At 53.9% G+C, this 27,213-nt stretch overlaps 2 protein-coding genes across 13 annotated transcripts in view; one reads left to right on the top strand and one right to left on the bottom strand.

The window, feature by feature from the left end:
- Positions 1 to 19,117, top strand: part of ADORA1 (adenosine A1 receptor) — a 41,723-nt gene extending 22,606 nt beyond the window's left edge. For all 6 annotated transcript variants that reach the window (XM_070470657.1, XM_070470658.1, XM_070470659.1 and 3 more), the window contains one exon: positions 14,419 to 19,117. In XM_070470657.1, the coding sequence (XP_070326758.1) occupies positions 14,419 to 15,058 (640 nt within the window). In that variant the 3' untranslated portion in view covers positions 15,059 to 19,117. The remainder of the gene's footprint in view (positions 1 to 14,418) is intronic.
- On the bottom strand, positions 16,742 to 24,947 carry MYBPH (myosin binding protein H). Of its 7 annotated transcripts, XM_070470656.1 has the most exons (10): positions 24,701 to 24,947; positions 24,451 to 24,585; positions 23,570 to 23,737; positions 21,120 to 21,208; positions 20,566 to 20,761; positions 20,273 to 20,412; positions 19,551 to 19,710; positions 18,194 to 18,330; positions 17,884 to 18,070; positions 16,742 to 17,560 (listed from the first exon to the last, which is right to left on the bottom strand). In XM_070470656.1, exons 1-10 carry the CDS (start codon positions 24,945 to 24,947, stop codon positions 17,544 to 17,546), a joined length of 1,476 nt encoding a protein of 491 aa, XP_070326757.1. In that variant the 3' UTR covers positions 16,742 to 17,543. The 7 variants fall into 7 exon arrangements, with proteins under 7 accessions (XP_070326757.1, XP_070326756.1, XP_070326753.1 ...); XM_070470655.1 differs by having other exon boundaries at positions 24,451 to 24,880; XM_070470652.1 differs by having other exon boundaries at positions 17,884 to 18,330; positions 20,273 to 20,761.
- Between the last annotated feature and the right edge of the window lie 2,266 nt (positions 24,948 to 27,213).

Here is a 27,213-nt window from a genome sequence, read left to right as displayed (position 1 = left end):
CGGCCATCCGCCTCCAGCACGCCGTGGACTGGCAGCTCCACACCAACAGCGCCCCGACCACACGAGGTCGGTGGGCGACGTGGGGCTGGTGGGGGGCTCAGCCACGGGACGTGCAGGCCAGCATGGAGCCTGAGGTCCTCAGTGTCGAGCAGCTCTAGGGCCTCAAGCATCTGCACAGGAGTAGTTGTCACCCCCCACCCGTCACTGCTGCTATCCACAGAGGCAAGGAGGGGACACTCTGTAGGCCCCCGTCTTCTGGTCAGAACACGGCCTGAGTCTGAGCTCAGCCTACTGTTGATTTGAAGAAAAGAAAGGATACACTTGGGAGGAGAATCAAGGACAGGGGAACCTCTCCCCAACCAAGGAGACTTGATCTCCTTATTTTCCCAGGGCAGAGAAAGACTGGAAGCCAGCAGCCCTGAGGCTGGAACTCAGACTGCACCCATCAGACTGCACTCATCATCAGACTGCACCCATCAGACTGTACCATCAGACTGCACCCATCAGACTGCACCATCAGACTGCACCCATCAGACTGTACCATCAGACTGCACCCATCAGACTGCACCCATCAGACTGTACCATCAGACTGTACCCATCAGACTGTACCATCAGACTGCACCCATCAGACTGCACCATCAGACTGCACCCATCAGACTGCACCATCAGACTGCACCATCAGACTGTACCATCAGACTGCACCATCAGACTGCACCATCTGACTGCACCCATCAGACTGTACCATCAGACTGCACCATCTGACTGCACCATCTGACTGCACCCATCAGACTGTACCATCAGACTGCACCCATCAGACTGCACCATCAGACTGTACCATCAGACTGCACCCATCAGACTGCACCCATCAGACTGTACCATCAGACTGTACCATCAGACTGCGCCCATCAGACTGTACCATCAGACTGCACCCATCATCAGACTGCACCCATCATCAGATTGCACCATCTGGACAAGCCACCCTGCTTCTCTGGCCCCATATCCCCACAGGAGTGGGGACTTGCCACCCCTACTTACCTCTCAGAGTGGCTGCAAGGACCCAGGGGACAGCGTGTGTGCTGAGTCTAAAGAAAGAAGGCAGGCTGAGGGGCGCAGAACTGCGTGTCTCAGGAGTCAGGCTGGCAGGGCTGGTTTCCCCATCCTGATTCTGTGGCTCACTTGTTCTGGGATCTTGGCAGAACGCTCTGAGCCTCAGTTCCTACATCTGAAAAATGAACATAAGGATATCTATCTCACTGAACTGTTGAGAAGATTACACTTGAAAATAATGTAAACTCACCATCTTTCTCTGGTACCACAGGGCTCATTCTTCCCTTTTCCTGCTGTTTCATGGAAGGGAGGAGAATGGACGGATAGCAGTGTGTGTGTGTGTGTGTGTGTGTGTGTGTGTGTGTGCGTGTGTCTGTCTGTCTGTCTGTCTGTCTGTCTTTCTCTGTTGCAAACGGGGTGGACAGTTAACACATGCCTGCTCCAATGTGTCTTGAGGGCTCCTTCACAAGCTTGCCGTGTTTACCTTGGGGAGGTGGCTGCAGCAGGCCGGGAGGCGCGCTGAGTGTGTGGTACCCTGTCACTGTCCTGGGTACAGTGCCCGGGGCTCCTCCCTCTGCTCGAAGCTCCTCCATGAGCCCCAAGGCTGTCTGACAAAGGGTCCCCAGGAAGGAGGCATGTGGTCTTGAGGGAAGGGGAGGCAGCTGCGTGCTGAGTATGTCAGGAGCAGCACTGAGTGACTTCTTTGGCAGCATATTTAATTTTATTTAGCCGTGCAAGGCTGGTATAAACATCATTTCTACAAATAAAGAAATAGAGAACCAAGGAGGTAAAGGAGCTTGAAAATTGTTATCCAACTAGTAATTAGCAAAAGTGGAGCTTGAACACCTGCCTGCCAGACGCCAAAGTGAATGCTGTTTATGATACACCCACTCACCCGGGCACTGTCCTCAGGGATTTCCAGGTCATGGGGAACCGCAGTCCCTGTCCTCAGAGAGCTTCTAGGCTGAGATGGAGCTAGAACACACAAGATTTCTCAGAAAAGAGAAACTGGTAAGAGGACTGAGACTTCCAGGACAGGGGCTGCTAGCAGTGGACACAGGCCTGGCCTGCCCTGCCATCTGGCTTCCTTTAGGCCCTGTCTGCTTCCTCTCAGGTTCCAGAGCCTGCATGCGCTCATCTGCACAGCTACTTCAGTCACAAGTGCAAGGAAGCTAAATCAGGAGGTGTTGCTAGCATCATGGCAGTAGAAACAGTCCAGTGAGGTCTGTGGAAGCGAGAATGGAGGTGATGGGCTAAAGAGGCAGCACAGCAGGCGCTGGGCTTGGTCCTAGGGTGTAGTGTTGTGAGAGGTTCCGGGAGACTTTCTCTGCCACCCGCTGGTAGCATGCACCCTGCAAAAAGCACTGGGCCACAGTCAGAGGAACCTGGTTAAGTACTTATTTGTCGAAATGATGTTTATACCTGTCTTGCATGGCTGAACCCTCTTAGGCCTCAGTTTCCCTACCTGTGAAATGTCAACAACAAATGCTGTTCTTTCTGTCAGGCAAGATAATGTGTGCAACAGGGAGGATCCTTGGTTGGAAGTGCTTTGTGAGGAGAAAGGTTCCGCCCCACTGTCATTTGCTGAGGTGGAAGCCTCTTGCCCTTCTTTCTCCTGTTCTGGCTCCCTGCCTTTCCTGCCTCCATATGGTGGAGGTGGCTCTCCATAAAGAGAAGCATGTCACACAGGTGGTTTGCAAGGACTTGGCATGGACTTGAGTTCCTATTTCCTACAGGATTCAAGACAATGCCTTTCTTTTTCCTGGGCTCCTCAGACAGGCTTTTGTGCAAACAAGGGTGGGAAGGGTTACTTTTGTGCCAACCATTCGGCTGAATGCCATTGGGCCTTGCTCCTTCGACACACAGTGAAGTCTGAGAAGCTTGGACAGTGAGGGACACTGGGGACGTAAGGCTACAGTCCCTGTTCTCGAGGTCCGCATTGCCTCATGGGGATGTTACTGTGTGAGACACAAAACCCTGGTCTTGGAAGGAGCTGACCGGAGTTGCAGTCCCAATTCTGGCCACCAGTGGTGTGACTCTGAAAGAGTTACCCAGTCTCATCTGTGGAGACGCTGCCTTCTTCCTGGCAGGACTGTGAAAAGAGGAAAGGACAGACTGCATGGAAAGCTCAGTGCCAAGTGGTTACCATGGAAACACTGGAAGGTGGGCTAGGCAGCTCTCAGCTCCATTTGATATCTGCCTAGCTAAGATTCTGAAAGGTGATGTAATCCGCTAATACAGCAAGTTTGAGTCTGATTCGAACCCAGGCCCCGTGACGCCTGTCGCATGCCTGCCAGTGCTTTGTTACCTTGAGCTTCTTGCTTCCCTGGCCAACTGGTGTGACTCTGTTGCGGATACTGGTACCGGCTCCCCCAGGAGAGGAGGAGTGGTGGGTGGTCAGGCCTTTGTGGGATTTGAAAGTCGGGGGCGCTTGAGTTAGACCTTCCAAATGGCCCAGATTGCTGATATTAGTATTAGCTGGGAGAGGAAAGCCACTTTGGTGTTCCCAGCACATGCCTGGTATGCCTTTCCTACTTAATTCTTGCCCGGTTGAGTCCCCAGGGTCCATTATTGCCCACAATCTGCCTTTACTTTTTGCGGCTCTGAGCCCAGCACTTTGAAGTTTTTGTGAATGGTAGATGGGGAAAAAGGCTTTGATTTTTAATAAACTTCCTCCTCTCCCACATACATCATAATGTGAGGTTCCCTCATCCAGGGTTGTGGCAGATGTGTGATTTATTAGGCTTTGCAGAAGTGGCAGAAGTGACTGAAAATGAGGTCACTGATCAAGGCTCTGAGAAGCTGCCTCACCAGGTCCCTGCTCTGGGATGCTGCCCGTGGCTCCATGCTGCTCCATTATCCTGATGCAAGTCACGGGGATGTAGGCCAGCTTGCTGAGAACAGACTGTCCCCTACTTCCACCCAGGAGCAGCTGTGAGGAGAAAGTCTAGTCTTGCAGTGGGAGGAAGTGTAGTTAGACTCTAAATAGGCTGGTGGTGGTGGTTTAGTCGCTAAGTCATGTTCGACTCTTGTCACCCCACGGACTGTAGCCTACCAGCCTCCTCTGTCCATGGGATTTTCCAGGCAAGAATACTGGAGTGGGTTACCATTTCCTTCTCCAGGGATCTTCCTGACCCAGGAATTGAACCCGGGTCTCCTGCACCATAGACAGACTCTTTATTGAGTGAGCTATGAGGGAAGCCCTAAATAGGCTAGAACTACCTAATTAAGTAGCTTAATGTACTAAGTTGGGTGACCTAGAATGGAAAGTGGGCTGGATAACTGGGGCAGAAATTTAGGATTGGAAATCTCACGGAGTCTATGGGAGGTTCCTCAGCTGTGTGGGCTGGGTGCATGTTCTGTTCTTCTCCTTCCAGGAGGGATGTTGTGGCAAGAAGCAGAAAGCCTCAGAGCAGCTTCCTCTTCCCCGCCTTCCTGCTTTATTCCCATTTAAAATGGTCAGTGATATCACTGGCCATCTACCATGTTAGTGACTGTTTTCTATTCATTGGATTTAATTGTTTCTCTCCCACTTTCTCTTTTTTCTGACTTCTCTGGTTTTAATTGAGCATTTTATGTGAATCCATTTTCCTTTCTAAAAATATTATTGTGTGCCTACTGTGTACCAGGTGCCATGGCAGGTGCTAGGAACACAACATTGAACCGGACCTGACTCCCGCCATTGGGGAACTTGCACTTATGCGCTTAGGGAGGAAAACATAGTTTTAGTGACTGTCCCACATGGGGAAGAGGAGGGAATCAGCCTCCACCTTGACCCAGGTGAGCCGACTATGAGAAGGCCTGGGAAGGGGCCTCTATGCTTGGCCTGCGCCTACCTGGGCAATGCTGGGTGCTTCCCCATCTCGCACTGCATCAGGACCCTCCTTCTCCCTAGCCCATCTCTGGAGGTGCTACAGAAAAGAGGAGAAAAGCCTCAAATCCAAGAAGTTGGAAAGGCAGGGTGGGCAGGGTTCAGAGCTGACAGCTGTTGCTAAACGTTTCTGTGTGCTGCTGCCTGGGTGGCTGCGCTGGTTCCTGGCCTGGGCCTGGCCTGCAGCTTCATGTGGCGGTCCTGCCCACGTGGGGGTCAGTGAGTAGGCCTGTGGTGAGGTCAGGGGAATAGGCAAAGGAGGGGTGATGGGAAGCTGCTAGGTGCTGGAGTTCTTACCACTGTGATTTGGGCTCCAAATTTCCACCAACCTGAACGGGAGATGGTAGCAAGGACAGGACCTGGGAAAATATGACTGCAGCTTCTTCCAGGTCCCAAGAACAGTACTTCCTTGGGTTGGGATACAGCAGGAGGGACTGAAATTAGATCCTGGGTAGGACTTTCTGGTGTAAAAGTACAAGCTATGGAATAGAGGCCTGCAGGTGAGACGGGCCCTCTCTTTGGAAAGATTTCCACAGAGGAGGGGTCTCCCTGTTCTCCCGTCCTCCTCCATGTCTGTTGTGTCTTTCCTAGAGTAGAGGGCTGATGCTGTGACTTTAGGGAACCCTGAAAGCCCAAGCACTTTCTTCGTGTTTCGATGGTAAAGAATCGCCTGCACTGCAGGAGACTTGGGTTTGATCCCTGGGTTGGCAAGATCCCCTGGAGAAGGAAATGGCAACCCACTCTGGTAATTTTGCCCAGGAAATCCCATGGACAGAGGATGGTGGGCTACAGTCCATGGGGTCACAAAAGAGCTGGACACGACTTACTGACTAAACAACTTAACAACACCAGCAAGGCCCAGGGGGCTAAAGCAGAGTGAGGACCCCAGTCCTCTGAGAGCAGCGGCCTCTGCGGGGCGGGCACCCCCCTCCCAGGCCAGGGGAGGCCTGGGGGGCGCCCCTGTGACTCCACGCCCTGGTCTGCTCTCTGATCTCAGTGGGCTACCACCTTCGGGCTGCTCTGGGCTCTGCTCACTGTCTCTCTACCCAGAGTGGGTCATGGCCCCTTGAGGGAAACCTTCCAGCCCTCAGGCGGATGTTGAGTACGCCACGGTTCCAGACAGACTAGAAGACGAGCAGAGGTAGGTGGGAGACAGCGCTGGAGCCCCCCGAGACTGTCCCCCCGTCTCCACGCTGCACTGGCCACTTACTCGTGAGAGCATTGCTGGACTTAGCCAGGAAGTAAGCTTTCTCCAGGGTCCTGTGTGGGGTGTAGTGCTGGGCTCAGCAAGCTCCCCATCTCTATCTGCTCCGCATCCAAAGACTCAGACACTAGTCAGATCAGGGGACACAGACTAGTTCTGTACCAAGGCTGAATTCAGGAGGGGAGCTGACATGAAACAAGCAACTTTTTGTTTGTCTGAGTTGCTGCAACCTGTTTTGTTTCTCTTCAGGAGCTGCCTGTGTTTTCTGGTGGAGTCAGGGGTGTCCTTGGGAGAGGAGGCACCAGTTGCTACTATTCACAGAGGGGCCTTGTGGTCACAGTGAGCTTGCCAAGTAGGTCCTCTCATGCCAATGTGCTGAGGACAAAGCAAGGCTCAAGGAATTGTTACTTGGCCAAGGCCACAGACTGTTAACTGGTAGAGCCAAAGCTTAAACTCAGATCTGACTCCATAGCATTCTTCATTCATTGGAGAAGAGTTTCACCCAAGCTCACTCCCTGCTGCAAAGCCTGGATCAGAACTCAGCTCTGTTTTCCTATAACGTCAGGTCTTTCCACTCCGTTGGAAAAGAAATTCGACACCCTTTAGCACCGTGCCAACCACTCATAGGTTATTAAATCTATATGCAGACAGGATGTTTTTTCTTTCTTTTTTTCCCCCATGCCACCAAATGTGTCAGAAAGTCTCCCACAGTAGGTCAAGTTATTTGGCCTTGGTGTTTTCACCATCCTGGCCTTACCCCAAGAACTGGAGAGAATCAAATCTGAGAGCAGGAAATGGCCAGGAATGCTGAGGTCTAGGTCTTGTTTTCCTGAGTTTGCAGTTCAGGTGAGACATTCTCCTCCCTGAAGACCACCCTGTTCCTGGGATGTGGGGCTTCACTGGTCTCAGGAGTCAGAGTACTGGGCTGGGGAGGAAGTGATGGCATCTCAAAGTCACCCAGGGAACTGTGTCAGAGCACAGTTCTGGGTCTCCTGTTGCCTGTGTGGGGATGTTCTGATATGCCTGGGACTGGGGGAAAGGGTTGGGGATGTAGGTAAGGTTGGGACTTCCCTGGGGGCTCAGACAGTAGAGAATCTGCCTGCACTGCAGGAGACCCAGGTTCAATCCTTAGGTCAGGAAGACTCCCCTGGAGAAGGGAATGGCAACCCACTCCAGTGTTCTTGCCTGGAGAATCCCATGGAGAGGAGCCTGGCGGGCTACAGTTCATGGGATCACAAAGAGTAGGATACGACTTAGTGACTAACACTTTCACTTTCATACTCTGAGAGCATGCCTTCCCTGAATCTGCGAACCTCCCTGCCTACATCCCACCCCCTGAAGCGTCCTCTGCATCAGATGCTCTGAACAAATCCCAAACCCTCTTCGTAAGGATGAGAGGACACAGCCAGAGAGGAGAGGGGCTTTGTCACAGGCTCATAGGTCTCTAGAGGAGCTTGTGATGTCAGTTACCTGGACTACTCTTGAGTTTGGGGTTGAGGCCAGGAACTGTGGCCTCGTATGCTTTATTTCGCCCGGACTGCTCTTCCATCAGAGACTCAGGAGCTATACTTCCCCTATCAGAAGGGGAGCTCCCTTGGGGCAGAGAGAACAGCGTGTGTCTTCCACTCACTCCCAGATTCAAGGAAGCTCTGAATCTGAAGCAGAGAGGGTGGGGAAGTTGTTCAGAATAGAGGACGTTACTGGGTCACATAAGTAGATATAATTGTTTTTCCTACTAGCCTGTTGAATTGTTTGTTCCCAGAACATGACCAGGAGTATTTCCAAGGCCCATCACACTGCCAGTATAATTAATTTATCTAGCTCTGTTCTTTCAAGGAGTTTAGTGTCCTCCCCACTGTCTGTAGCTCTGCAAAGTAGCCCAGAGGGTGTCAGATGGATCCCCCTTTTAGGGATTAGTGACACTGATACTCAGAGGTAGTGGGTAATGCCACAATACTCAAGGCAGGATAATTAGGACCGAGACTTCCTGGTCCTTCCCTGGGGCTTCTGATCCAGACTCCCGTGGGGAATGTTGCTATTAAATATTTTGCCCCTGGAGTGTGCTTTTGATTGTATATGGTTTCCTGTTTCCTTTGAAAGGGAGAATTTCTCTGCAGGAAGTAGTTTAATAGTCTGAAAGTCTTACGTCCCTGATTTTGAGACCCAAGTTTCCATTTATAAATAGCTGAGATCTATGATAAGAAGGGAGGCAAGGAAGGAGGTAACCCGAGCTGTGGAATATCACTCCTTCTCAGACGGCAAGAAAGGGAAGAGAAGATGGAGGGTTCAGCCTCAGACTATCCGAACTGCATGTTGCAGAAAGGTGTGGGCCCCTTCCAGTCCCCTACTCAGTTTGCATGCCCAGGGCCTTGGTGAGAAGCAGGTGGCAGGTAAACAGGTATGGCCAGGCCTGAGGACCCTGCCCTGGTCTCAGCGGTTCACAGGACACTTCATCAACCCCTGCCTCCAAACAGAACCATGCTAGCCTTTTCCACACTCATTCTGTGGATTATCTCTCTCTTTTTTTGAGTTAACACATATTTATTAAAAGTCTGGTCAGGTCTCCTGTCTCTCCAGCAGGGAGTTCTTTGTGATAACTACACTCAATTGTTCCTGCTCCAGCTTCACTCCTGAACCATTGGGATCTAACTCAGAACACAGAAATAATTAGGTGTGGGCTAATAATAATAATAACAACTGAGGGCTTTTAATCCCCTCATTAGGAACTGGTAACATAGGTCATGAAGCATCTGAAAAGTCAAAGAGGGGATAGTGAGGTAACTCAGACATTAGCAATAACAAGAAGCTACCCCTAGGCTGAAGGATAAAAGCAGGAGGTGGTCCTGAAACCGAGGGGCTGCGGGCGGTTAGTGGAAGCTGGAACCCAGTGGGCGTGATAGTGGGAGGGAGAGCCCAGGGAGCGATTTAACCGCTGCCTGAGACCGGCCTGTGACACAGGAGGGGTGAAAACATCCTTCTGTCTCCTCCCTCCAGCAGTCCAATGCCTTCCATGAACCCAGGACCTTGGGAGATGCAGGCTGCAGGAATGAACCCCCGGTCCCCTGTGACTCAGAGCAGGGCAGGGTTGGCGGGGGAGTGCCCAGCTTGAGGACCAGCACCCCCAGTCTTGTCTGTGCAGGGATGGAGCAGCTTCTCTGAGCACCTTGCTCTGCTGACCAGTTCTTTGTCCACCAAAGAGTTTTTGAGGATCTGTTTCCCTCCCTTCTCTTTTCTTTGTCAAATGCGTCTTTCCTGCCTAGGTCCCCTGGTCTCTTTATCACCTGGTGGCATTCTGAGCGTTTCCTGTTCTAAGGAGCTTATTGTTCATGGTCTCGGAGTCTGCCTAAACATCGTTCCACAGTGGTGTCCCTGAAGAGTCGTCCCATGACGCTGTAGGCAGGCAGAGGCCGGCCCTCTGTGCAGTCGGGTCTCTAACCCATGAGGAGGGCTCATTCACAATGCAAAGGGCCAATGCCGAGCTCAGGCACACTCGTCGCTCCTGCTGGAGTTTAGCCTGAGATGGAAATGCCTCTGCCCTGGGAGGCTCTGGGGAGGCTGGTTCTGGCTGGGGAAGCCTCTGCTGGTCTCACTGTGTGTTGGGAAAAGGGCTGCTGTGTGTTTTGGAGCCTGGCCGGCGGCCTGGTGGCACTCACTCATACTGCTCAGAAGAGGCCCCCATCCTCAACCAATCATGAACGGTCAAATAAGTCATTTTTATTTATCACTGAATAAAATGTGGTTGCCATTGCATAAATCATAAAGATTGAATCAATGGATATATGCATTCATGTGTCCGTTTTTACGTGTATTTATTCACGTTGAGGACTTGGGAGAGGAGAAGGGCCCCTGGTGAGAGAGGGGTCAGGCTCAGGGAGGGTGCCACTGTCCCCTCAGTGGTTGGGATCAGAAACTGAGCCTCGGCCTGATGGTACCCTCTCACTTGGACATCCAAACTCAGCAGCAGGTCCTGTGGGCTCTGCTCCCAACACCTCAGACAGCCAGGAGCTCCTCCCAACCCCCCACCGTCACCTACCCGAGGTCACTGCCTCACCTCTTGCCCTCCTGCATGTAAGTCACTTCAGTCGTGTCCGACTCTTTGCGACCCCATGGGCTGTAGCCCACCAGGCTCCTCTGTCCGTGGGATTCTGCAGGCAAGAACACTGGAGTGGGCTCCATGCCCTCCAAGGGATCTTCCTGACCCAGGGGTCAAACCATGTCTCTTGTGTCTCCTGCATTAGCAGGTGAGCTCCTTCCCACTGAGCCACCAGAGCGTAGGGAACCCCGCCTGGACGGCTGAAATCGGCCCCCTGTGGTCTTGCTTCCCGCTGTACAAAGCCACTCCACACCGCAGCCTGAGGCATCTTTTAAAAACAGAAATTGGATTATATTCTTCCTTTGCTTTCCCTGCACAAGAACAAAACCTTGAAATCTTTCCTGTGACCTGCCCGGCCCAGGGGGCCGCCCCAGGCCACAGCTCTGACTGCCCTGCCCTGAGTCTTGCCCTCACTAGGCTACAGGGGCGGGCAGGGCTCTCGCTGGGTCCTTCAGTGATGCCTCCGAAGGGCTGCCTGCCCTGCGAGCCTGCGGACAGAGCTCCACATGGTGTTTCACTGCCTCCGTGCTATTGCTTCCCCTTTGTCCGTGTGAGATTGCACGCTAAGGGCAGCCATCTCTCTGACTGGCTCTCAGCATAGCCCCAGGGGTGATGAGGCCTTAGACCGTGACTTGGGGGGGACAAGCCCCACCCCATGTGCACCCCAGAACTTGCAGCCTCTGCTGCTCTTTCCCACGTGTAAGGAGAGGTGAGTTTTTCTCCCAGCCCTGGGAGGTAGCCCTTCCTGTGAATGCCTGCCCCTACCCCACCAAGGTTCTGAATCTAATTCTTTCCCACTACGGAAAAAATAGCAAGAAAAACAGATGAGAACTGATACCCTAGGCTGCAGGGTCTGCTGGGACCTGGTCCTGGAGAAACCCCAGGAAAGCTTTAACCCCAGGGCTCCCGGCAGTTGAGAAGGGTGAGGGGAGGAGGAAAGGGGGGCACCTCTTTAGCCAGAAGCTGCCTCCTCCTTGTCTCCCAGCTGGGACACTGTCAGAATTCACCTCCTCTCTTGGTGGGTCATCACTGCCCAGATGTGGGTCCTGGGCTAGGCACCCTCTCCTCCAGTCCTCAGGCTGGATGGCAATACCAGAGCTCACCGTGTCTACCCTTCTTTCTCCTGGTAGTAACGCCTGTGGACAGGGTGTAGGCATTCCCATTTTAAAGTTTGTAGGAAAGGGATATTCCCAATCTGCTTATCATCCACAACTAAACAACCCATAGTCAACCTGCAGAGTGGTCGTGGGGATTACCTGAGACATGAATGTGAAAGGACTTTATAAATGATACACATGATGTGAACCATAGAGGTGACAGATTGTGACAGGGGATGCCTGCCTCCATCCTTCCTTCTGCAGCTGCAGCCCCATTTGGCCCTGCTGAGTCTCACCCTAGGGCCCTGCCCCCAACTTGTGACAGCTGTGACAGAGTGCCTTTCTCTTTTGTAGAATGATCTGCACTCCTTTAGTCACACCACAGACTCTCCCAGAACTCCTTTCACCATGGGACACGTGGGAAAGCAATTTGAGCTCATCAGAAACAAATCCTGAGCCAGATGATTGCAGACACATTGGGCTACGTTTGCTGAACATCTAGAGATAGCAGGGTTTCCAAGGTGTGTGTGTTTTCAGGGGCTTTGGAGGGGTAGGAACTCAGGCACAGGAATGTTGGTGGGGTGCTTACAGAGCATTTCACATATATTAACTCATCTGAAGCAGGGCCCATAGTCTCATTTTACAGAGGAAGAATTGACCTAGTAGGTTGCAGGCCCGGGACTCAGATATGGATCTCTGACGCCAAAGTATGCACCAGGCTTGCTATTCTGCTGGGGATTCAAGAGGCGGAAATGGGCTTTAGTTACAGCAAGAATGCAAGGATTCAGTTCAGTTCAGTCGCTCAGTCGTGTCCAACTCTTTATGACCCCATGGACTGCAGCACTCCAGTCTTCCCTGTCCATCACCAACTCCCAGAGCTTGTTCAAATTCATGTCCATTGAGTCTGTGATGCCATCCAGCCATCTCATCCTCTGTCGTCTCCTTCCCCTCCCGCCTTCAATCTTTCCCAGCATCAGGGTCTTTTCAAATGGGTCACTTCTTCCCATCAGATGGCCAAAGTGTTGGAGTTTCAGCTTCAGCATCAGTCCTTCCGATGAACACCCAGGACTGATTTCCTTTAGGATGGATTGGTTGCATCTCCTTGCAGTCCAAGGGACTCTCAAGAGTCTTCTCCAACACCACAGTTCATAAGCATCAATTCTTTGGTGCTCAGGTTTCTTTCTAGTCCAAGTTCTTTCTCACATCCATATGTGACTACTGGAAAAACCATAGCTTCAGATAGGCACAAGCAATCTGGGCAGCTTTCAAGACTCCTTGGAGCTCTGGGGACACAAGAATACAGAGTAGGGGAGGGGTACCACGCTGTGGAGTTGGAGTCTTCCAAGGGCCTCAGTTTCCCCACTGGAATGATGAGGTTGGAAATGAGGTTCCCTTCTAGTGCTCAATTTTTATTTGGGGTGGAGGTGGGTCCAGCTTCTCGCATCCCCCAAATCATTCCCTTCTCCACTGCAGAAAAGTCTTTAAGGAGAGGGGGGCTTTGGTTCAAGATGAGAGAGTCCTTAAATATTGCTGTGGAGGATAAAGCTGCAGATTCTCCAGGCACAGGACAGAAGAAAACGGAGCTAGAAGGAGGCCTCCGCCTTCATACCCATGGGCCTCAGTAGCTGTTTACATGTTCAGGAGGCCACTCCATCCATCTCAGAAGCGGCATTGGAAAATAACAACTGGGCAAGCTGCTGGCCCAGAGCCAGGCAGGCCCCAGCTTTTGGCACTCACTTCAAGGCCAGTGCGTGGGCCAAGGACATGCCGGCTGCTGGCTGAATTGGTTTAAAGGGAAGCGGGGAGCCCCTCTAGACTGCATCTCCTCAACCTTGGGGATAGCGGTGGAGAGAGGCATGGCCCACGGGCAGCCACATCCATTTTCTGTGCCATCCTAATGTTTTCATATCTGTGTGTGTTATGGCCTGAAAAGGGTTGGGGACTCTGCCCCTTAACATGGTCCTGTTTATTTTCTTCAAAGGACATATCACAACCTGTAGTTGTATTATTTATTTCTTACTTTTATGTTTTCTATTTCTTCACTCAAAATGTGAGCTGCAATAGAGGAAGGGATTCTTTATCTTACTCCCAACACAGAGACCAATGCCTGGCACAGAAAGCACTCAACAAACAAATGAATGCACCCATGCAAGCATACCTGAATTGGAGTCCCTTGCATGCAGTCCTCGGTGACCATCAGTTTTCTTTCTTGAGAATATTTCCCAATTAGTTTGGGGGAGGACAGCTGGTTCTTTTTTGTTGTTGTTGTTTTTTGACTGTTGAGTTTTTTTTTTTTTTTTTCATTTATTTTTATTAGTTGGAGGCTAATTACTTCACAACATTGCAGTGGGTTTTGTCATACATTGACATGGATCAGCCATGGAGTTACATGTATTCCCCACCCTGAACGCACCCGATCTCATCTGATCTCGGAAGCTAAGCAGGGTCGGGCCTGGTTAGTACTTGGATGGGAGAGCTGGTTCTTGAGATGAACCCTTCAGGAGATAAGCATTGTACAATGACTGAAAAAGGAGGGGAGGTAAGGATGGAGGTGGGGGAGACGGTACGGAGCCATGGGAGGTGGGTGTGGGGGAGCTTTTTATGATAGTGAGTCAGCTGGTCCAGGGAGGGAGGTGGTTTGTTAATCATTTGTTGTGTGGTCAGTAGCAAGCACAGGATAGCCTGCACCCTCCATGTGGCTTCAGGAAGGACATACCTCGCACATCATTTTCTCAGCTGTCAAACGGGCCCTCATTCTGATGGTGCTTTTCTACCACATGGGGACTGTCATGAAGCAATGATAAGGTCACCAGTGGCGGTGTGCCAAGTGCATATGAACAATTTTTACTTTGGCAATTTTAGTAAAACTCCTAAAGGAGTTCATCTGTTATTCTCTTCTAGATTTTTCCCATCCTCAGCAGGCGACATGAGCCAATGCATTGCAAGTCCTGGCCTAAATTTTAGATCCCAAAGACTTTGCCTTCTAGCCAAAGACATGCACCTCCCCACTTACTGGGCCCTGGCTGGGCAAGGAGCTCCTCTTAGAGACCCCCGGGGCTGGGTGAACCGAGGAGGGGCCCTCACACTCTGCCCTCCTCTCCCTCAGGTACAAGACAGTGGTGACTCCTCGAAGGGCTGTGGTGGCCATCACTGGCTGCTGGGTTCTCTCCTTTGTGGTGGGCCTGACGCCCATGTTCGGCTGGAACAACCTGAGTGTGGTGGAGCGGGACTGGCTGGCCAATGGCAGCGTGGGCGAGCCTGTGATCGAGTGCCAGTTCGAGAAGGTCATCAGCATGGAGTACATGGTCTACTTCAACTTCTTTGTGTGGGTGCTGCCCCCACTGCTGCTCATGGTCCTCATCTACATGGAGGTCTTCTATCTGATCCGCAAGCAGCTCAACAAGAAGGTGTCGGCCTCCTCTGGAGACCCGCAGAAGTACTATGGGAAGGAGCTGAAGATCGCCAAGTCGCTGGCCCTCATCCTCTTCCTCTTTGCCCTCAGCTGGCTGCCCTTGCACATCCTCAACTGCGTCACCCTCTTCTGCCCTTCCTGCCGCATGCCCAGGATCCTCATATACATCGCCATCTTCCTCTCACACGGCAACTCGGCCATGAACCCCATCGTCTACGCCTTCCGCATCCAGAAGTTTCGAGTGACCTTCCTTAAGATCTGGAATGACCACTTCCGCTGCCAGCCTGCACCCCCTGTTGACGAGGATGCCCCAGCAGAGAGGCCCGATGACTAGACTCCCCCTCCCGCCCCCCCTTGCCCGTGTCTGGGGCGTCTCAGCCCAGGGCTCCCCTCCCTGCTATCCCACTCGTCCCCCTTGTCTCTCCCTGCTGCGGGCTGTGGGCTGTGGTTGTGACCCGCCCCTCACGGTCCTGGGGGAGGTGTGGGAGGTCAGTCCATGGGGAAAGAGCCAGGTAACCTGAGGGAAAGAGGAAAGTGGCTCGTGCTTCCCCATCTGCAAGATCAACCCAAGGCAGCCTGAGCCGGCCTGAGACCCTGAGACTGCCCTGGGACCACATAGGCCAGAAGAGCAAGCTCAACCCCCACAGCAGGCAGGACAGCGGCTTGTCGGACTTAGGTGCTGGGGTTGCAGCCCTGGGACCTAGCTTAAGGAGAGAAGCTCCCTACCAAGACGGAGAGGAGAGAAAGAGAGAAAGTGGATGTCCTGGCCTTGTTTTCTCTCCTGTTCTGCAGGAGAAGGTGGCCAGAGCCACTGACAGGCAGGAATCAAGACGCCTTTAGTCCCCACCTCCCACAACCCTGTGTTCCTGGCCATGATGCTTGCCAGGAGGCCTGCTCTCCTCACCACAGGGATTCCAAGGTTATACTTGCGAGAGGCAGAAAGAACGGGTCCAGAAACAATTTCCAGTATTTGCTTTATTCTCCACTAGCCCTTGGGCCCTGAGTGGGGGCTCCACGCCCCCTGGAGCTAGTGTGGAATGGTAGGTGTGGGTCTCAAACAGCCACAAGGCAGAAGCATTGAGCCCTGATTCTTGCCCTGAGCATCCCAAGTAAGAGAATGAAGTGTCACGGCTTGTCACCTGGGCCACCAGCCCTACCAGTCCTCTGTGCTGGGCACCCTCCTAGGTGACACCCTTCTTTGCTGCTTCTGGGCCAAATAGCGAGGGGAACTCCAGACCTGTCAACTCTTGGGAACATGCTGCCTGCCTGGGGAGGAGGCAAACAAGAGAAGGTGAGCTGCCATGGGCACTGTGGGATGAGTGTGACAGGCTGCTCAGGCCGGAGGAGATTCCCCTCTGGAGTGCGTGGACAGGAAGGTCTTACCAGATTTTAAGTACCCTCAGCACCCCTGGCACTTAGCACTATATTCACGGGCTTTGAGGATCTGTTGCAGAGTCTAGGCCTTTACACTAGACCTTTCGGAAAGGGTCTCCTCCTGGCCCAAACCAAAGCTCCTCATACAGAGGAGTGAGGGGCCAGGTTCTAAGTGTGAACAGTAGCTCCAGGGCTGATTCCAGGCCCTTCCCTCTCTCAGGCGGGATGTCCCCTGGCTCCCAGGGAGGGTCACTTGACTAATAAAAGACTGTCAGCCCTCATGGAGAATGCACCCCACCACTGAGGGAAACAGACAACCTTAACAGAGAGAAATCAGTGGTGGTGTCCGGGGAGAAATGAAGGGGATGGGAAGGGCATGCAGGCGTTTGGAGCAAGGAGGGTTCCAGAGAAGAGGGTGTCTGTTCCTGTAATTATCCTCTAAGGGCAGCAAACTCTGAATGTGAAACAAGATCCTAAAAGATCTCATATCTGGAAAACCCCCATGAGATCATGGGTCCCCTCCCACTGAACCTTCCTCATGGTGTCAGAGGTGGAGACTCCCCCATGGGGACATATTCAGCCCACCCTCCTGGGGACACAGTGCCCATCACGCTGACCTCACTGTCACAGAGGCACTGCACCATAACACCAAACACCTTTATTCAAGTGCTTCCAACCCAGCATATGACTCTGCAGGAGGGCTCCGATCTTTGCACCTTCCAGGGCTCCTAGTGTCTAGGAAGCCTGTCCAGGGGCCTGCTAGGCCTGCTCCCAGAGGCGAGGCAGGTACCAAGGAGCAAAGCCATCAGCTGTCGCTATGACGTGAAGATCTCGGGCCTCTGAGGCGCTCGACTCTGGGCCTTGGGGCCCTGACCCCTCAGGCCTGCGGCACCTGGCAGAGAACATTTCATGAGCCCCGCTGTCAGACAGAGCTCGGCGACATGCGCCTGCTGAAGAGGTGATATGAGGGAGAAGACCTCCCTTCCCCGCCCCCCTCCCCTCAGGCTTTAGACCCGCGGCCCAGGCTCCAGCTCTGCCCCCGCAACTCCAGGGTACACCCTCACCCTTCAGAACCTCAGATCCACCTGGGAAGGGCAGTCAGGGCACGGTTGTTGCTGCTACTTTTCTGGCTGAGGAAATTACCCCGTGGGGATGCCCTGGCCTGAGGCCATTCAGAGTCAGGACTAGAGCCTGCCCTGTGCCCGTCCCCTGGATGCCCATGCCTTCCAGGCCTTGCCAGCATCACCCTACTGTGCTGGGTCTTCAGAGCACCACCGGGACTGCGCAGGTACCTTTGCCTGTGGCTGCAGATTTATGCTCAGAGCTGACTGCCACCCTCCCTTCTTAAGCCCACCCCTGCCCCAGGCCTCCACCCCCAGAGGCAGGAGAGGGGGTGCAAGCAGTTACTTACCTTTCTCCTCTTCACAGCTTCCACCAGAGGCTCCTCAGTGTGTGGCTGAGGCTGGGACAAACCTGAAGGTTAGAACTCAGGGAGGGGGCGGGTGTCTGCTGGGGACCCAAGTGCAGGGTGGGAGACAGTGAATCTCACACCCTCACCCCAGTGAGCTGTGTGTCTGCGAGGCAGACTCCAGCCCTCCTTTTCCCGCACTGGGCCATCCTCCCTCTTGGAAAGTCCTCCCAAGAGCCTGACCTCTATCTTTACTACCCTCATCTTGCCTTGATTTTCAGTGCTCAGCCTCATCTAGTCCAGAAGGAGAAAACATGGCTTCTCCTGGTCTCCCATGCATCAGAAGATTCCTAAAAAGCAACCTCTCTAGTCCTCACCTTTCACCTCCAGCCGGCAGTCCACAGACGCCTCCCCCAGCACATTGATGGCCTTGCAGGTGTAAACTCCGGAATCAAAGGGGCTGGGTTTCCGGATCTCTAGGGTGCAGACACCTTGCTCAGAGAGAGCTCGGTATTTGGGATTACCCTGGATGTCCATCTTGTTTTTCATCCAGATGATCTTGGGCTGGGGGAGCAAGGTCAGAGAGAGCTGGGAAGGGTGTGGGCCAGGATGAAGCCCCCAAAGGCCACCTTCAGGCTTAGGCAGAGTTGTCTGGAAAGACTGCAGCCCCAGTGCCCCTGCCCTCACCTTGGGTGAAGCTCTGACGCTGCAGGAGAGCTGCGTGCTGTAGCCGGGTGTGGAGGTGTGGTCGGCCAGGGGCTGAGTGAAGGAGGGCGCTTCTGAGAAGTCTCGCTCAACAAAGCTTTTGGGTTTGGCAACAACATCTGGTTTCGGGAGAAAAAGGGGATGAATTTGAGGTTACAGGAGAAGACCTCTTAAGACTGACCTCATCTGTTTTCCTGAAATAATCACTATAGCTTACACCTAGGTATCCCATTTAATCTACACAGCATTCCTTTGGAAGGATACATTTATCACCCCAGCTAACAGATGGAAAATTAAGACCTTTCATGGATGAGGGACTTGCCAATCTCACATAGTGAGTTTGTGGCTTAAGAGGTGGAAGGTCACATGATGATCATGGCTCTTTAAGCAGAGAGCTGGTGGTCTGGAGGAAGATTGAGGGCAGGTGACTATCCATTTCATCCCTGCCTCCACCTCTGGAGCCCCATGGCAGGACCCCAGACTCCTGAGATCTTTGGGAAGCCAGGCACAGCCAACATGCAGGAGCTTAGAGACAGAGTATCTCAGAGAGGCATAGAAAAGCCAAAACGATGGCTGGGTGAGTCACAGAGGGAGGCAGGGAGGGGAGTGATACTGACTGAGGGTGGAGACTAAAAACCCAGCGAGTCCACATTTTATTTCTCTTTGTCTTTGGAGACTTTACTGGCTTTCTATTTTTAAACAAAAGCTTTTTCTTAATTCTGTGCAACTTAGGCTGGTGTTTAAAAGTGTGCTTTCTGCGGCCCACACAGACTATGTGCGGCCCTTAGGCCCAACATCCAGGTGACATGCAAGGTGACGGGGAGAAAGGACTGGTAATTTCACATTTGATGCAAGAGGACCATGTGTGTATGTAGAAGCAGTAAATACCCATATCTCTGTTGTCCATCTATGTGGTGCTATATTAGGGTTGGGAGTTTGCTTTTAGCAAACTCACCAGTCTACCTAACCACACACATTGTCCTTCAGAGTGGTTCTTGGGACACTGTACGTGAGACCCAGTGACTGCTATGATGTTGGCAGCCATGTGGCATCTTTAGTATAAGTGCAGTCTCCCAAGGGGTGCTGCTCATTTGCGTGGTTTACTCTGATGTGTTTGTTACAATCAATCAACCACATCCATTTCTCAGTCACTCTATTAACGTGTGTGTGTGCGTAGCGGTGGCCTGGGTGTGGAGAAGCAGCAAAAGTTCTGGCAAGTGGACTCCCGTGAGACGTAACACAGGGAGCGGAGCTGACACTCCAGGGGAAGGGAAGAGATGGGCAGAAGCGTCAGCATGGCGATGCCTGGCTCGGTTTCTGGTCTTGGGCCCAGACCCACCTGTCTTTACGATGTGGGCAAGCTCCTTGGTGGCGGCTGCTGAGGCGCTGAGCCCACACAGGTTCTCTGAGAAAACTCGGAAGGAGTACGAGTTGCCCACGATGAGGTCGGAGACGGTGCAGGTGGTGGGGTGGTAGCGCTCCAGCACCGTGAACCATCGCTGCAAGAGCCGGCCCCGTCATCCCCACCTGCACACGCCCTCACCCTCCCTGCGCCCCCGGGGCCTCCTCCTCCGAGGGGCTTGCTCCAGGTCCCGTCCCTGGGACTTGGAATGCGGAGAAGGAACTCCTGGGAGAAGGTGATCTCTCTGGGGACCTCAGAGAATTCTAGAACCTTACTGGTCAAAGTGTGGCCAGATGACCTGCAAAGTAAGAATCACCTGGGACCTTCAGAGAAGTGTGGGATCTCAGTCCTCACCTCAGACCCACTGAATTAAGACCTGCATTTTAGCAAAATTCCCAGGTAATTCACATGTACATTACATTTCCAGAAGCACTGCTTTAGAGCTTGAAGTGCCCCAGAGAACTGCCCTTGCAGTCTTCAGAAGGAAACCGAAGTCCAGAGATGAAAGAGATTTGCCAAAACCCACACAGCGAGTCCGGTTGGCAGCGGGCAGACCAGCAGTCCTCGGTCCCCGTACCCTCACCCTCTGCGGGCAGGCCTTCCCCACCGCTCGGCCGCTTCCTCCCCCAGCCCCGCCCCCCTGCTCAAGCCAGCCTCACCCCCGTCTTCTCGTCTGCCTTCTGCACTGTGTAGCCCAGGAGCTCTGTGTTGCCTGTGTCCTGGGGCGGTGTCCACTCGAGGGCAGCGTTGCAGCTCCAGACATCCAGCAGTCTGATGCTGCTGGGGGGTCCAGGTTTCTCTGCAGGACCAGAGAGTGAGGAGGAGGGCTGGGCTCGCGGCAACCCCACCCCCAACACGATCGGGCTCCTATCGCTCTCTCTGGGCCTGACCCTCTTGACCATCAGTCCTGGGGCAGGAGGAAGCTCAGCCCTTGCCTCCCCTGGTCCCATACCAATCACCAGGATGTTGACGGCTGCCTTGGCCTCCAGGCCTTTCAGCTGCACAGTGAGCTCATAGCAGCCCGAGTCGGAGCGCTGGGCTGAGCGGATGAAGAGGATGGAGTCCTGGTCCCCGGTGCGCACGCTCACCCGCTGGCTGTCCAGGGCATGACCATTGTGGGTCCACAAAACCTGAGGCTTGGGATTCCCCTGGGAGGGAGGAACTCGCTGAGTGGGAGCAGAAGGTGCCAGGCCCCCACTCCCACTGCTCCAGGGTTCTCTGGAGCTGTGCTCAAGGGAGCTGGCCACACTAGCCTTGCCTAGGAAGGGCAGCAGTGGCTAGAGCCACAGGTGCCTCCTAGAGCCTCACTGTCCGGTTGTCCAGCTGGCCCCGGGGCCACCTGTCCTATTTGCCGGCTGGGGAATCGACTGAGTCATGTGCATCTTGATGGGTGGGTCTCAGCAGACCTCCAAGGGAACCCTGACATTTCCTGGGCTCCTCTGATACACCTCAGGGGGGCCCTGTATTTCCACCCAAGTGCTTAACCTGGGAGGGAGGCATACCCACCTGGAAGGGGATTTGCAGGTTAATCGACTCTCCCACCTGGCGAATGTAGGTCTGACGAAGGTGGCGGGGAACACGGATCTTGGGGGCCTCTGCATTAGAACCGAAGTCTAGGCTTAGTACAGCAGGGGACTGGACACACAGTGAGGCTGCGCCCTGCAGGAGGACTCCTGGGACGCTCTGAGGCTGCCCCCTTGTGGGCAGGGCAAAGCTCACTTCCAAAGTTCAAGGGCCAGAATCCCCTGAGGCCCTTGAGGAGTTGAGAGACAGGAGGTTCCAGGAGGGCAGGGCCTCCACGGTGTGAACTGGTAGGCATCCTAGGCACTCCCTTGGTGCCCCAACCCTGCCAGGCTGGGATTTGTCCTGCAGCCCTGGCATTCCTGACTCCAGATGGTCCCTGCTGGCTCCCTGGCTCCCCCTGGTGGGGAGCGCGTGTGCACCTGTCGCCCGCGTTCCCAGGAAGGGTGCCCAACTCTGTCTCCTTCCTAATGCCTCTGCCTTCAGAGAGGCCCCTCTGAGACCTGTTTGCTCATTGCCCTGTCCCCAAACCAGGTGAGAGGACTGGGGCCTTTCCCTTGCTAAAGGGAGCCAGAGCAGGCACACCCCCTTCCTTCTCTTTTCCCTCCCACTACCTTTCAGTCTGCGGTTAGGAGTTCCTTCCTGACACCTAACTTCCAACCCATGCTCTGGTGGAGAACCACCTTCCCGACCATCGCCTCACTGGGTGCAACCGCTGGAGCTGCTGGGTGTCCCCGGGGAGCTGGAACAGCCCCGCGGCTCTCTGCCTAGGCGGGCGGGGTGGGGTGGCTGAGGCTCCTCCGTGGCAAGCAGGTGGCCACAGTCGGTTAGTGGCGTGCAGGGCAGGAAGGGAGGAGGCAGTGAGAAGGAACACGGTGTCTCTGAGGATTAGCTGTGCAGGCACTTGGCCCTGGGAGCACCAGGGGTGGAATGTTCCAGAGGCAGCTGCAGGGGGCCAGGAATGCTTGGCAGTTCCAGGTGGCTGAAGAGGGACAGCTGAGCAGCTGAGGACTCTAGACAGGGTCCCCACCCTGCCCTGCCCCTGAGAAGGGCCTGGCTGCTCCCTGTTTACTCACGACCTCCTCCTGCTCTCCTCTCTCCAGGAAATCCCCTTCTTTCTTGCCAGAGGCATTTTAATGGAGTAGTGGGTGCTGAGTCTAGCTGACTCCTCCAATGTTAGGCCTTGCGGTTGAGGGTCCTGGCCCCTGCAGGTTCTCAGAGTCCAAGCTCCCTGTGCCGTCAGGGAGGGTCCAGGATGCCTGCCAACGCCCCTTTCCCCACCAGGGGGGCTCCCTGCCACTTCCAGGCTAGAATCATACTGAGCTGCCAGGTGGGACTATGTCTCACCTAGACTCAAAGGATGGACATGTCCTCTAGTTTTGAAATTCACCAGAAAAGATTGCTTGCCACCTGGTGGGACAGGAATGGTCTTGTGTGGGAGTCAGTTCTGAAACTGCCACTAATAGTCTGGGTGACCTCAAGGGAGTCCTGGGGTGCCTTGGCTTGGATGGACCAGCCGTGACAATAATTCTGTATTGCTTAGCCCTGTGGTTCCCACATCTCTCAGGCCTTAAAGGTGAAAGTATTTCCTTGAATTCAAACTTGACTCCCTTTTGTGGCCATGAAGTCCCTCTTTCTGGAGGCCTTGTCCGGAGCTGTGGGGTGCCCCTCTGCCTCTGGGAGATAGGAGGGCAGGACAAGCAGGAAGGTGGAAGAGGCCTCGGGCCACCTGCTGGCCCATGTCTCTTGTCACTCTGGGGCTCTGGGCTGTCCCCAGAGATCTTGGATCAGACCAAATGACTCACTGCCATTAACAGACTGAAACCCGATCAGCCCCGGGAGGGGAGCAAGGGTAGGCTTGAGGCTAATGCACCCTACAAATAGAAATCTTAGCAAGGAGACAGCAGCTGGGCTCCCAGGTTTCCAGTTCAGCACTGGCTTCTGGGGATGGAGAAACTTTCACAGGTCTTTTGCAGGGTGTTCATCTTCTTTCCACTAGGGACGTGGTACAGTAAGAGGCAAACAAAGACTTTTCTCTGTTCCAGACCCTTTGGGAGAATCTGGAACCCAGGTCATAGGAAATGAGCAGAAAATGAGCTTCTATGGCTGCTGAAGGGATTATGATTAGATAGGAAGAATGAAATGACTAAGTGTTGGGACTCTGAGGCAGGTGACCAGGGCAGCGTGAGCTTTTGTTTCTGGGGGTCGTGAAGCCCTTCCTCCAATGCTTGCGAGCTGGACCACCCAGAAAATTGGCCTCTTTGACCTCCAGAGACTCCTTGCTGCTGAGGAACCTGGAACTTTCTTAAGGCAAGATGGCACTAGCAGGTGGCTTGTGCATGTGAGTGTGGGGAAGCGACTACCCCTCGGCCTCCTTTTCTCCGTCCATTAGCTAAGGTGCTTGGGAAGGGCTGGGGAGCAGGGATTGGCTTTACCGATGGTCTCCTGGATGTGGACAAGCTGCTCCAGCACCGCTGGTGGGCCAGCCCCTGCAGAGCTCACTGCAGCCACGCGCACGAAGAACTTGTCACCTACAGCCAGGTTCCGCACAGTCAGCTGGGTCACCATCATGGGCCGGACATTCACAGGCTCCCAGTCCAAGGCTGAGAGGAATGAAGACAGTACAAGGCCCTGGCCCCGTGGCTGCGGGCACCCTTCTCAGTGGAGCTTCCCTTCTCACTGATGGTCTGAGGAAGAGGGCCTCCCTTTCCAGGCCTTATTTTCCTTTTGCTCCCCCTCCCTGACTTCTCATGTGTCAAATGGCATCAGTGACACTTTGTGTCAGAACCCTTGAATGGTGGCCAGAGATGGGGTTGCTGAAGCCCAGAGAGGCTTGGACACATTCGCCAAGTCGCACAGCAAGGCAGAGCCAAAGGCAGGAGCCAGCCTGAACTTGCCTGCTGCGGAAGTGGACAAGACGGCGGCGGACGAGGTGGCGGCATCAGGAGTTTGGCCACAGCCTGGCTCTTTTTCCTCACTGTCTCTTGTTCTAACTTAGCCCTCTTCCCCAGCTTCTCTACAAGCAGGGTCCTCTGAGACTCAGCACCTTCTTAGTTCCTACAGAGGAGAACCCCAGTGTCACCGACCCTTTTATTCTCGTTACACAGAGGCTTCCTGGAGCTGGAGGACAAGGCACCTGCTGAGGTCCCTTGGATACCCTTCTGCTTTCAGAGGTGTGTAGGTGAGCAAGACGCTGTCCGTGAGGCTTAAGCAGACTGCCTCCACTCCCTCTCTGCATCTCCCTCTGGAGGGCTTGTCCCTACTGCCCCCCAGGCCCACCTCCCCTCCGTGTATGAGGGCTTAACCCGGAGCTCACCTCCCTCTCGACGGAGTTCCAGCACATAGCCCTGGAGCCCCAGCCTCCCCAGGCTCTCTGGAGGCTCCCAGCTCACAGTCACAGAGCTGTCACTCACATCCTCCACGGCCAGCAGCAGCGGGGCACTGGGGACATCTGAGGGAAAAGCGGGGGCGGGGGTGGTGGTGAAGGGGCTTGCAGCCGAGCCCTCGCCCCCCACCGCTCCCTGGCATGACTGCCTCCCCCCTCCACCCGCCCCAGCTCTCATCACCTTCACGTGGAAGTGCAGGGTCAGTGGCTGTGGGGGCTGCGGGGGCTGCAGACGCTTCGGGCTCAGGAGGCTGAGGGGCAGACTCCTGTGGTTCAGAAGCCCGCTCTCCCCCGGGAGCCTGCTTCCCGCCAGGAGCCTGCGGAGCTGCCGTGTCTCCAGAGGGCCCTGTGGGGGGCACATGTGCAGATTCAGAGGCGGTCTCCTCCAGACCACAGGCAGGGGCCTCCGAGGTGGCTTGTTCTGTCATCGCAGTGCCTGCTGGAGGGTCAAGCTGGAGTGTGCAGGTATTAGCACTGGAGGAGCTGAGCTTCCAGGGTGCCCGGGACTACCTAGGTCCAGTCTTATATAGTCAGGGGGCTGCCCCACCCCCAAGCAAATGTTCCCAGCTGTGGGGTCAGGTCAGGCAGGGGGACTGAAGGGAGAGGGAGGCGCCTAGGCCAGGAATAGCTCTGGGGGAGGAACTGCAAGGGTCCCTTGAGGAGCGCACAACCTTGTCCATCATCCCGATTGAATCTTAGAGACAGGGTTCTTGTGCCCAGATGGGAGGAGGGCACAGATCAGTGAGATGGGATGTTGCCAGGAGCCTGTGCCAAGGGTCAGGGCATTGGGAACAAGAGCTTCCATCTGGATAATGAACCCAGATCAGGCTGTGTGTGTTTGGCCTCTGTGGGGCCACTGGTGCTCAGGGCTTCTCGCTTGGGTGCACACAGCCCGAAGCAGCCTTCTCTTAGAGCACTCCCAACTTTGTTCCTGGGGTCGCACACTCCCCTAGTCCTCACATTCCTTGGGAATTCTCATTTGGGCTGTATGAGGCTGAGGGCCTAGAGAAAGAGGGAACTGAGATGCCCAAAGTGGGCTGGATTGCAGGAAGTCTCCTAGCAATGGGACCCCAGAAAGGGAGTCCAAGGCCCCAGGTTACCCAGCCTCTCAAATTCCTGCTCTGGACCTCAGTTTCCTCATCTGTTACAGAGGGCACTATGACAGTCCCCTAGTCCTTGGGGTGAAATCAAGTCGTAAGACAGATCTGGAAGAGATATTGGAGGAGGACAGCACTCGGAGACTTCTAGAGTCCTTGAAGCAGAATATGGCATGGACATTTGCATGCCATGGGGGAAATGAGGCAGGTGTGGCCAAATTTCTAGTCATTGAGTTATTCATCCAATAAAACATTAAGATTTGTTGCTGGCGGGAGTGTAGATGGGAGCGATCTCTGAAAAAAGTGAGATGGTATCTAGTCAAACTGAAAATGTGTGACCCAGCAGTTGGTCCCGGAAACATGCATGTAAACATTCACAGCAACATTGTTTATAACATTAAACCTGGAGAACACAGCTCTGCCTCAACAGAGGAATGCATAAATAAGTGGCGTGTATGTGTACCTATAAACCAAAAATGGAATAAAATGAGCAAACTTCAGCTGCACGGTTGGTCTAACAGATATAACGGGGAGCCAAAGAAGCTGGGCACAGAGAGTGATGTGACCCCACTCATACTCAATCCAAACATGGGCAGCAACAGCTCTCTTCTTCAAGGGGCATCTCTAGGAGATGAGACCACAAAAGAAGGCAAGGAAGATTAGGATAATGCTTGCCTCTGGGTGGAGGGACAGAGATATGGAGTTTCAGAGGCACAAATGAGGTCTTGTTTCCTGTCCTTGGGTAGTAGTTATACAGGCTTTCACTATATAGTAATTCTTTAAATAAAAAAAAAATACATTTTGTGCGCTCTTCAGCATGTATGCTATATCCTACCATTTTAAAAACAATGCCTGTGTAATTTATTTCAAGCCATCAGTCGCGTTCACACTCTGCCCCTTCCCCAGGGCCGGGGGCACAGGAATGTGGCCACGTCCCACGGTGGCTGTCCTTGCTGGGAAGGGCAGTGGAGGGCCTCAGGAGCCTCTTGATCCTGCCCTGCTCGGGTGCCCGAGCCCTCTGCTGGGTGAGTCAGAGTCCTGCCAGGCGAGATGCAGGTCCTGGAGACCCGATCCCCATCCCTGGCCTCTGACTCTGCAGCTATAAGTGAATGTGACTAACACAGCAGGACCCTGAGTCAGCCCTGCAGAGCCTGTCCCAGGATGGGGGAAGGGTAGCTGGGGGGAGGTGGAGAGGGGGTTAGCTGCACTGGAGGACTCACAGCTCCTGGGATTTCAGAGCCCCCCGTGTGGTAGGAGGGCTGTGGGCACAGATTGGGAATGCTGGGTCCACTGGCCAGCAGTGAAATGCCAGGCACCCTTGAAGCTCTGGCCAAGTTCTCACTCTCTTTGCCTTTAGCTTGGCAGTGACCTTGGGATTAGTTGCTCCTGCCCTGCTCCAGCTAGTTCAGATTTCAGGGAGGCCGATAGGTATTTCCTTTCCCCACACCTCACTAGTGCCACAAACCACTGGGCCAAGTCTCAGATAATTCAAACATCTGGGAATCCACAAATAAATTCTATTTGATTTTGGAGCATGTAGATGAACTCTCTTTGGATACAAAAGCTTGTCTGAGGCTCTTGGAGTGTGCAGGAACTG

The sequence above is a fragment of the Odocoileus virginianus genome, chromosome 7, assembly GCF_023699985.2.
Source record: "Odocoileus virginianus isolate 20LAN1187 ecotype Illinois chromosome 7, Ovbor_1.2, whole genome shotgun sequence".
In the NCBI taxonomy this organism is placed as follows: domain Eukaryota; kingdom Metazoa; phylum Chordata; class Mammalia; order Artiodactyla; family Cervidae; genus Odocoileus; species Odocoileus virginianus.
Note: the sequence above shows the minus strand (reverse complement) of the source record. Positions and strands in the feature narration are given on the sequence as shown.

What these genes read in the sequence shown, in the direction of transcription:
- MYBPH (XM_070470650.1), bottom strand. Translation starts at nt 24,880, where the DNA reads ATGTGCCCCCCACAGGGCCCTCTGGAGACACGGCAGCTCCGCAGGCTC. An exon ending in AGGCAGACGAGAAGACGGGG is followed by an intron (nt 19,711 to 20,272) that starts GTGAGGCTGGCT and finishes CGGCTCTTGCAG; the next exon opens with CGATGGTTCACGGTGCTGGA. An exon ending in TGCCCACATCGTAAAGACAG is followed by an intron (nt 18,331 to 19,550) that starts GTGGGTCTGGGC and finishes TCCCGAAACCAG; the next exon opens with ATGTTGTTGCCAAACCCAAA.